This window comes from Telmatherina bonti (assembly GCF_933228915.1).
Source record: "Telmatherina bonti genome assembly, chromosome: 16".
Taxonomy (NCBI): domain Eukaryota; kingdom Metazoa; phylum Chordata; class Actinopteri; order Atheriniformes; family Telmatherinidae; genus Telmatherina; species Telmatherina bonti.
The window spans coordinates 24,544,656-24,555,374 of record NC_136614.1 but is presented as its reverse complement, the minus strand read 5'-3'; the positions used below and the strand labels follow the sequence as shown (position 1 = coordinate 24,555,374).

Sequence of the window (10,719 nt, the reverse complement as noted above, 5' to 3'; positions counted from 1 at the left end):
GCACAGATGTTATAAACTTTGAACAAAAAGTATGGAAGTTTGTGTTTAGTTCATTTTTCTTTTTAGTGACAATGCTTCTTGAGGGTTGAGAATGTGGGTTGTCCTAATACTCATCAAAATTTCTCTGCCAATGCTAAATATTTTATTCCGCAATTGGTTTCTTAATTGGTGGCATTTTAATCAATATGAACAAGACATGGTTACCATTATTCAATATTTACTTTATTTGTTTTGAAAACATGGGAGAAAAAACGGAGGGACCAAGTTACACATCCTCAGCAATACACAGACATGACAAGAATTCAGGTACGTTGTACAATCAAGTTTATGTTTCGTCATTGTTACACAATGTGCTGAGCTAAATAGATGGGCTCACTAAGATTCTTCTCACTATAATGTGAATCCTTTAGGATGCAGGTTAAAATTAAGCAACTGGATTTTAGTTGCCACTGTGTATTGAATGTTGCCCTAAAAATGCTTTTAGGACAATGCATAACAGCATCTTTTATTTACTGACATAAGTCATCATTACCATCATCAGCACAATGGCTAAAAAAGTTTTGGCAATAATAAAAGAAACACCACTACTTCAGTTTTCATCATGGGATGCAGTGCTGAAACAGCCAGCAGCTCCAGAAGCAATATTGCTACTTCCCTTTAAACATTTCAATAATTTTGTTTCGCATCTCACACACAGCATTTGTATTTTGGCTGCAACTTAGTAATCCTTTCACTGTCTCATGGTAGAAAACATTGGCATACAACACAATGTTATAATTATCCTTTGCTTTAGCAGTGGCCACATGTTTGGCTTCATACACATGGTGCATCAAGACCAGAAAGACAGGCTCATTACCTGGAGAAAATGAAAGATAGAGGAGGAAGAATATGTGTGTGAGAGAGAGAGAGAGAGAGAGAGAGAGAGAGAGACTCGTTTTAAAATTATCAGGATTTCTTCAATTGTATAAACCAGAGATATCCAGTCCACAAAGGCCATTGTCCTGCAGATTTGAGATTTTTCCAACTTCAAAACACCTGACACCTGCATTACTCTTTAAAGGGGCTCTATTGTGCACATTTCAGTCCAATTTATTTCAATATGCAAGTCCAAAAGGGCAAGAAACAATCAAGCATTTTTCACAAACTTTGTATTGATCCTGTCAGATCAGCCTCTGCCAGAAACAAGAGAACAGAGGAAGCTCCGGCCTATGTCCTGCCTGCAGGTTGCACCTGATTGGTCAACTGCTAGGATTAGGTATACTGGGTGTGTGGGTGTGGGATGTCACTAAAATTTCAGAGTAGAAAAAACTCTCTAAAAGCAATCGTTTCTGTAGCCATGGAAACCAAACGTAGAGAGTGCTGGAAAACCCAAACATGTGTTTAGGTACTCACAGTCCCGTCTCCTTGGTTACCGTGGCTGTCTGAACCCACGTGCCCTAACCTCCACACAGAAGTGCACAACTTTCATAACTTCAATCTATCTATCTATCTATCTATCTATCTATCTATCTATCTATCTATCTATCTATCTATCTATCTATCTATCTATCAAACTGTTGAGGAAGTCAGTTTCATTCAGATCTGGTGTGTTGGAGCAACAAAAAATCTAAAATCTGCGGCAGTCATTGAAAATCAACTATAGATAACCCTGATATAAACAGATATAGATGTTATTTCATTATTTACAGTAAATTATGTTTGATTTAAATTTTTTTTATTTTAAAACTCATTAACATGAACTAAATATAATTGAAGCATCTGACAAAATATGACAAAACTCAAGACTTTCCGTAAAAACTAATGCATTTTTTCCTTGAAATAGTTGGTCAGAGGAAGTATTTCCATTACCTTTAACTGCCATCATTGCTTCATTGATGTCTGTCCCAATACGAGAAACAACAGGACAGAAGACAATGATAAACTGGGGAACCTCACTGTTTTGGCTTCCATCCATGTTAACTAATTTAAATTCTTGAGTGGAACTCTTTACTTCGTCCATCAGCTGATTATGGGCATTAAATGTTTCACCGCTGACCACCATCTTGTATTTAAGTATTTCTGTATTTAAAAAACCGAACAAGGAAACAAAGAAGAGAAAAGATTACTGCACATTGGGAAAAATGAGACAAAATGAGATTAAGATATATTAATCAATAAAAACTCTAAAGGAATAGAATTCAAATAAAAGAGAAGAAGTGTTGTCTTTCTGGGATTTATATGAGAAACAAAATTAAACTATTCCTGAGTTAAATTTTCAAAATGGTGATCAGCTCTACGATACGCAGACAGTGCCAGTATAAATCCAGCTAAATTGCTTAAATTGACCATCTGCGAACCGAACCCACCCTCCATTCCCACCCATGGTTACTGTTGTAACACCTGGCAAACTTTTAATTTCACCATTTTTCTCCATGTGGATTTCTCAAGATATTCCAAATGAAATCATTCCAAATTTCTGGAGTAATAGTTCAGAAATATCAGTGAAAAGTAGACAGGAAGGATTGCAATTCGCTTTAAGAAATACATGCGTAACATCACTTGTTGGCAGAGCAATGTTGAAAAAGAAGACATTAAAGTTGATACAAAGGCTCACCTTTCATATCGCAACACTCAACCACTCCACGTCTTTGACTATTCATGTATGAAACAATCTTACAGAGGTACAACAATGTTCTTGCATTGCAAGGTCTACCGCTGCCAGACGTTTGGCAACCAATGTTACTCAACTACCTTACTTTAAATGGAGAAAGTTCAGATTTACATTGTATGTTTTGTGAGCAACTGCACCTCCAATCCTGCAGGTTTTCCATGTATCCCTGCTCCAACACACCTGACTTAAATCAATCAGTCATTGTGCAGAACTTCATTGGCTGTTTGATTCATTTATTGTACATCAGGTGTGTTGGAGCAGGGATACACCGAGAAACTTGAAGACAGCAGCCCTTGAAAACTGACTTTAGACACCCCAGTTGTAGGGGTTCTTTAACGTTTTATTACCTTCTACATATTAGGGAACCCTTTGTCAATTCAAATATTTTAGTGTAAAAGTTTCAAAAACTGCAAGTTTCAATGATAATTTTGAAAGGAATATTTTTCTATATATCTATATTATGAAGAAATTCATAAAAAAAAAACATTTGTCATGAAATAGTAAAGAAAGAGAGATTTACTTACTTTCTGTGGAAGGGCTCCAGTTTGTCCTGAAAGAGGCCTTTCCCAAAAACGGGAGGCTGAGAAACCCTAAAACAGAATCTGTCAGACAGCAGCAACATGAGTAAACTCAATACAAATGTTTACCAACAGTATTATTACTAAAAGATGTGTTGTGCCAGCCATTTCCATAAACTGGATTAACATGAAATCATAAAAAAAATTAGAACAAGCTAAATTCTCTTTTAGTTTTAGTATTTCTTTTGTCCTTCTTTTGGACTGCCTCATATGGAGCCAGCTCCCGGTTTGGGTTTGGGAGGCAGACACTTTATCTTCCTTTAAGATTAGGCATGAGCCTTCCTTTTTGATAAATCTCATAGTAATGGGTGGTTTGCTATCCCTTAGTTATACTGCTATAAGCTTAGACTGTTTGCACTCTGCACTTCCTTGCATTTCATCTCTGCTCTTTATTTTTCATGTATGAACTTATGACTCTATCAGCATTATTAACTTGTATTTATCCTTTCTAAACAAGTCTCTCTGACTAAAAGTTGCGGTGCCGGTTGTTCTCTCTCTTCACCTCAACAGATTGAGAAAGACAGAGCCCTCTCTGAGCCGGGTTCTGTCAGAGGTTTTAATGAATTTGCTTGTATGAATACTGATTGTATCGCAATAACGTGGCTCGACTTCATTTTTCCTGTAAGGTGCCCTGAAAAGATTTTGTTGTGAACTGGCGCTTTGCAAGTACAGCTGAATTAAATTTTGATATATTTGTATATTTGTAGTTAGTGAAAACACTAACTACAAATATGACCTGCATACTAAATTCTATGTCACAAAGACTATTAACTTTTTAAATGATGCCTCAGAGTTTCTGCACCTCGTGCCAAGAAAGTTTTTTTTTTTTTTTTAAATTGAAACAAAAAATAAATAAAAACCTGATTAACTCCTATGCTTATCCCATATCCTCCACATTACCTGCATTGCTCTTTTGTTGCTCCGTCTGGCTGTTGCTCTGTTTATCTCTTTTGCTGCTCTTGGTCTTTTCTTCTCCACCAAGCCCTGTTATAAAAACATTGTGATAACAACCAAAATGTAATTACATTTCACCATTTTTGGCTGCTTGGGTTCCATAGTGATCTTTTCTAAAAAGTTTGCTGTTCATTGTTACAAGAACTGTGGCAGGACGACTATGAAGGTGCCGTGCACTAATGGATTTTGGCCTTGTTTATTAGTTTCCATGGGGAGTTTTGGGTTTTGCTATCTTGTTTTGGAAAAGTCACACTGGATCTGTACTATTCACCACCAAGGCCACTAACCAGCTGGCCAAGTGGGGATAGTTTTCATCCATTTAAAACGGCTGATCAGCCAATTTTAGCATCACTAGGATGATAAGCTCTGATCCAACAGGAAATTCAGGCTAGGTTTGCAAATAAAGAAAAATGTATCAACTTGATTTATAATATTGATGTGTGGCCTTTATATCCAGTTAGTTAAATAGATGTTTCCAACTAAATACATTGATAATTTATGTCCTGCATTGTCCTTATTTCTTAAACGACCTTTGATGGACACTGTTGAAACTTTGCAGACTATAGCTGAAACAAATGTGTGCAAAATTACGACTGCATTGTTAACTTTTTAAGATAACTTTGCTTTGAAACATCCATGCTTCCATTGTTTTGTTCAGACCTTTTCCCACCAGCACATGATTTCCCCTGCATTTAAGCAGAACACGCCTCCTCCCGCTCACCATCCCTTTTCCCCAGGTCATCAACCGTGTGACTCACTGTGATTGACCCACTAACATCTATTTCTCTCATAGGTCTTGCTGGGTGTGGTTTCATTATGTCTTCACATGAGGGCGACCAAAGAATCCAAGCTGATGTGGACTGCCTGATAATGCCCTGGTAAGAGGGATTGGAGTGAATGGTGAATTTATATTCTGCTTAGTTCAGGGTTGCAGGGAAGCTGGAGCCTCTCCCTGCAACTAGCAGGCCAGAGGTAGGTTAAACTCTGGACAGGCCACCAGTCCATGGTAGGGCTAACACAAAAAGAACCTGGAGTACCCAAAAACAACCCACACATACACAGGGAGAACATGCACACTCTGGACAGAAAGGCTCTCCTTCCAACCTCCCCAGTATCAAAGCTTGAACCTGTGACCTTCTTGCTATGAGGCTACAATGCTAACCACCAGACCACCATGCCATCCTTTATTTGCTTTTCCATTATGTATCTCATTTAGACAGTCATATTGTGGATAGTTGGAGACTGCAAGGGCACCTTCACTGAGTAGTGTGGTTAACCCTGCATTTACAAAAAATGCTGTGTAAAGATGTGAGACAGGTTTAACTTATGATGCTGTTGTCAACCACTGCACTGGTTGCACTGGTGAGCATTTCTGTAAATCTGATTGACAGTAAGTAAAAATAAAATTCACTGCTCACTTCTCTGAAAGCAGACTGTGTAATCTGTGGATTGCAAATAAAGCTTAGTGTTGATGTTCGAAAGTGAGATTTACCTTGTGCTCTGTTTGGATGGAAATCAGCTGAGGTGTTGGTTTCCACTGGAGAACAGGAAAGTGAGGAGCTTGAACCCGGCAAAACACCTGATTGATAAAATCGCATGACAATGCCACAAAACTTGTTTCTCATTTCCCCATGCCCATCTTCCTGACATTTCAGACCCATTCACAGTTTGTCCTCTGTTATTTATAACCCCAATCCACCTCACAATTGCCACATCACCTCTGTGATGACTTTACCTTCTGAGTTCATCTTAAGCAGTTACCTCCTGACACATTTTTTCTTTAATTGTATTCTTGATTAGTTTTTTCTTTAATTGTATTCTTGATTAGTTTATCTCAAATGATCCCCAAAAGACACAGTATTTCCTTTTAAATGATCCTGGATGAAAACATCTGCAAAATGAGAAGATTTGTTTTCAATATCTCAACTTTTTTTTTTTAAATCCAAGGCCTACACAGAGAACTGCATCCTAAACAGCTGACTATTTATAGGCAACACAGATCAACTACAGCAAATCCTGTAACTAAGAACTGCAGTGGTCCTTCTGCATCCTCATGCATTGTTGTTAAAATACAATAAAACTTTATCACAACCTCTGCCAGCTTTCTGGTGTTGCTGTGCTTTGATGGTTTTAGCCACCAGTTTCATATGGTCTTTCAGGAAAATGGGCCACTTATCCACTTTATCTTTCCAGGCCTTCAGGATGTGGAGGTGGTCATCCAAGGTCTGACTGCTGGAAGGAGCATCTGGATAGAAAGTATTGTGTTACAAACTACGAAACAATTGAAACATTAAATCCATATTAATTTTTCTCAAACAAATACATTTCCTATATATGTATATATGTGTATATATATATATATATATATATATATATATATACATACATATACATATATATATATATATATATATATATATATATATATGTATATATATATATATATATATATATATATGTATATATATATATATATATATATATATATATATATATATATATATATATATATATATATATATATATATATATATATATATATATGTATATATATATATATATATATATATATATATATATATATATATATATATATATATATATATATATATACATATATATATATATATATACATATACATATACATATATATACATATATCAAGTTACACTTCACATCTTCTCGACACAGTGACTGGATCTCTGAATTAGTGAATATTTCTGCTCCAAAAGGTCAATTAGAAAATTTTTTATCATTGTGCACACATTCAGTAAAAACATTTATATATTTTTTAATACCAGAGACAATAAGTGTCACCCACCTTTCCGTACATGGGCAGCATCCTGGTTAATCCTGTCTATTTTCTCCATTGAAGACCCCATTTCACCTGCAGACATGATGGCAGAGAGGAAGAAGTGCCAGACCTTTATTATTATTTATTCTAATCAATACTGTTTATTTAGGTACTGCAGTATGTGTCTTCTTTCATCTGTCGACAGAATAAAATGCTTTGTGAAAGCTTTGTCAACAACCCTTGTATAAACTTAACAGGAAATCCTTCATTACAACCTCTGTCAGGTTTCTGGTCCGGTTGTGCTTTGATGGTGTCCTCCACCAGTTTAATATGAGCACTTAGGAAACTGTGCCATGTTGCTATTTCATCCTTCCAGGCTTTCAGGATGGAAGGGTTGTCCACCAAGGTCTGGCTGCTGCAAAGCACATCTAGATGGAAAGTGATCTGTTAGAAACTTTCAGATCAGACTGCAATGAAAAAGTAAAGACTATAACTTAATATATATTTTTCTAAACAGTGAAAGTGACTGCAGTCTTGCCAGTACATACCCCTGAGATTGCCTTCTGGATAAAACAATGTTGGTTTTTGTGAGAACACGTAAGTTGGCTTCTGAAACAAACAAAAAATGTGCATCTAATTAAAACTGACTTTTACAACTTAGCATCCCTACACACACATACACACACACACACACACACAGTCAGTACCAGTCAAAAGTTTGGAAACGCGTTCCCATTCAATCCAATAGAAAAGTTTTGAAAATATTTGACTATTAGTGTATTTCTAGGACAAAGTCAAACTCACCTGTTTCTGGATTATTCCAAAGATGGTTTTTCTCAGGTGGAACTTCTCATGTTCAGGGAACAGCTCAAGCAGATCTTGCTGCGTCAGTAGCCGGATGTCCGTGCACAATGCTACTCCTGAGAAATTACAGAAGTTTTATGAAATGAAATGAAAGTGAGACTGGCTTCATGTCACATAGGAAGAACAGTTTGATACTGGTTTTTATGTGTAAAGTTTGACAATAGAAATATTAAAAACATGGGTTTTTTTGTTCGTTTTTTTTCTAGAACCACACAGGTCTGTTATCTTTTCAACCCTCACCTCTCAGTGTATGGGCAGCTTCTGGATTGACACTCCATACCTCATCCAGTAAGGCACACATTTTATCTGCACCTTGGTAAAGAGAAAGATATGTAAGCCTTTTTTTTTTTTTAACATAGTTAATACTATTTTTTTCTAATAATGCAGTAGATCTCTTCTGCCTCTCTCTTGTTGAATTGAGAGGATTTGTAAAACAACTTATTGACTTTGTTACAACCTCTGCTGGGCATCTGGCCACGCTGAGCAATGATGAGGTTCTCCACCAGTTTAATATGAGCTTCAAGGAAACTTAGCAGCTTGTCCAAATCATTCTTCCAGGCTTTCAAGACGGGGAGGTGATCCGCCAAAGTTTTACTGCTGGACAAAGCATCTGGATGAAATGTAGTGTGTTAGAGACTGCATGAATAAAAGTGAGATCTTTCCAAAGTGTTTTAAACAAAGCAGTATTATTTAAATAACTTCAGTCCTACATGAAAAATAAATGCTATGCTTTAATTAGTTTTTTTTCTTTTAAGTAGAGGTTACTGCAATTTATCTGTTACCTGAGAAATTTCCATCTGGGAGGAATGACTGCAGGTCTCTTGGGGGCAGATTTATCAGCTCCTGAAAAAAAACAAACAAAAGAAATATTTATTAGAACAGTCATTCACATTACGCTCCTTTTAGGTCTGTCTGTCTCTTTCTATCATACCAGCCCAGTCCTGTCTACAACTCATCCAAAACTCTGCTGCCCGTATCATCACACACACACCCTCCATAAATCACATCACACCGGTCCTCCAACAGCTCCACTGGCTTCCCATCTCACACCACATCCTCTACAAAATCCTGTTCCTCACATTCAAAGCCATCCACAACCTTGTCTCTCCATACCTGACTGACCTCATTCAAATCAGCTCACCTGCCAGCTCTTCCTCCTCTCTCCAGCTCTCTGTCCCTCACTCGTCCCTATGGGGAGCAGGGCATTCAGCCGCTCTGCTCCTCTGGAACTCTCTGACCTCCACAACACCAATTCACTCACAGACTTCAAATCCAGACTCAAAACTCATCTGTTTAGACGAGCCTACTCACTTCACCCATAACTGCACTGTCTTTTAATGTCTGTTTCAATGTTTTTTGTTTTCAACTTGTTTTGATGCAGTTTTATCATGTGTGATGTAAGGCGACCTTGAGTGTCTAGAAAGGCACCAAACAAATAAAATGTATTTCTATAATTGCAACTCACCCGTTTCTGTATGATGTCAAAGACAGTCGCTCTCAGTTTTAGTCTTCTGATTCCAGGAAACAGTTCGTTCAGATCAGCTTCAGACAGGGACTGGATCTCTGAATCTGTGCAGATTTCTGCCGCTGGGAATCAGAAAGGTTTATTAAAATGATTAAACGAGCACAACTGGCTCAGTTTGGCTTGTAAGCATTAAACCCACATTACAAAATTAATAATAATGACAATAATAAAAACAGTAGGTCTCATGTTGTGAACAAAACGTGTCACTTACTTTTCAGTACAAGAGCAGCTTCGCTGTTAACACGCTGTATTTCTTCCAGCAAAGCAGACTTTTCACCAGAAGACATGTTGGCAGACGGCGACTAGACTAGCAGTCCTTTTTATTTTATTTTCTTCAGCTATTGTTTCCTGATAAAGTAGTTAACTATTCAGAAGTCTTGTCAACAAAAAATCCTTGTGACAAATGTTAGAAAACATGTCACGACAAATAAAAGAGATTAAAAATACCGCAAAACCCACGTCAGGCCTTGACAAATGAAAATACCTAAACAATAGTGGAAATCCAGTTTTCCTTCTCCTCAGTCATGTAAAATCTTCATCCACCCTTTCCAGCAAACAGAAACCGAAAGAAGGCGAATCTGCGCGAGCTAGTGACGTAACAGTCGCCTCAGTCGGACGTTACTGTTTTTTGTTTGTTTGTTTTGTTTTTCCCCTAGTTTGCGTTGTTTATTTAGTTTTTTTTCAGCTTTTTTTGTCGTTGTCGTTGTCGTTGTCTTTTTTTTTTTTTTTTTTTTTTTTTTTTTTTTTTTTTTTAAAAGAAAAATCCCAAATGAATTGGTGATAAAGCAAAACACGTCTTTTCAGATACAGGAAGTATTGTAGAGACAAAATTCAAAGCTATTAAAAGCTTTTTATGTTTTTCCCATAAAGTCATGTCAAAAAAACATTTTTCTTGCGTGTAGTGCAAGACTTCGAGTACAAGAAAACACATAGTTGGAAGAAATAACGAAAAGGGGGTTTTGTTTAGTTTATCTACGGTTGTATCTGCCTTGTTTACAGACATAAATTTAACCTTATAAATGATCATATATGTTTCTGATTTCAATTAAACTCAGGTAAAAGCAACAATGATCTTCTAAAACTTTATGTATGCCCAGATAAACATAATCTGCATTTGTTCATGTAATTTTGTCAAAGATTACTGAGAACTTTTTTTTTTTTTAAATTGACAGTTTAGAAATTCAAGGGTTATATAAAAATTTATTCTCATAACAAGATAAATGCTTAGTTAAAGGCAAAACATGGGAACTAAGAGTCAAGCAAATATGTTCATTTTTTCCTCAGTAAAACAAACAAAAGTGTAAATTCTACAAAAAAGATAAGTTAGACTTTAAATCACAAACCAAGCAAGAC

The 10,719-nt window shown here is 36.5% G+C and overlaps 1 protein-coding gene across 5 annotated transcripts; it reads right to left on the bottom strand.

Moving 5' to 3' along the window:
* Window positions 1–259: 259 nt before the first annotated feature.
* LOC306767536 (uncharacterized protein) lies at window positions 260–10,196 on the bottom strand. 5 transcript variants are annotated; one of them, XM_079255597.1, is made up of 15 exons: window positions 9,578–10,196; window positions 9,307–9,428; window positions 8,624–8,684; window positions 8,299–8,451; window positions 8,082–8,153; window positions 7,782–7,897; window positions 7,526–7,586; window positions 7,253–7,405; window positions 7,005–7,070; window positions 6,272–6,427; window positions 5,675–5,761; window positions 4,129–4,212; window positions 3,175–3,252; window positions 1,849–2,058; window positions 260–856 (listed from the first exon to the last, which is right to left on the bottom strand). In XM_079255597.1, exons 1-15 carry the CDS (start codon window positions 9,651–9,653, stop codon window positions 648–650), a joined length of 1,704 nt encoding a protein of 567 aa, XP_079111723.1. In that variant the 5' UTR covers window positions 9,654–10,196; the 3' UTR covers window positions 260–647. The 5 variants fall into 5 exon arrangements, with proteins under 5 accessions (XP_079111723.1, XP_079111724.1, XP_079111726.1 ...); XM_079255598.1 differs by having other exon boundaries at window positions 6,275–6,427; XM_079255600.1 differs by having other exon boundaries at window positions 5,675–5,719; window positions 6,275–6,427.
* Between the last annotated feature and the right edge of the window lie 523 nt (window positions 10,197–10,719).

Excerpts from the sequence above, each read along its gene's own strand:
- LOC306767536 (XM_079255597.1), bottom strand. The coding sequence starts at position 9,653 with ATGTCTTCTGGTGAAAAGTCTGCTTTGCTGGAAGAAATACAGCGTGTT. Across the intron at positions 7,406-7,525 it reads TCCAGAAGGCAATCTCAGGG|ATGTGCTTTGCAGCAGCCAG; the intron begins GTATGTACTGGC and ends CTTTCCATCTAG. Across the intron at positions 5,762-6,271 it reads CCAGAAAGCTGGCAGAGGTT|GTGTTTTGCCGGGTTCAAGC; the intron begins GTGATAAAGTTT and ends TTTATCAATCAG.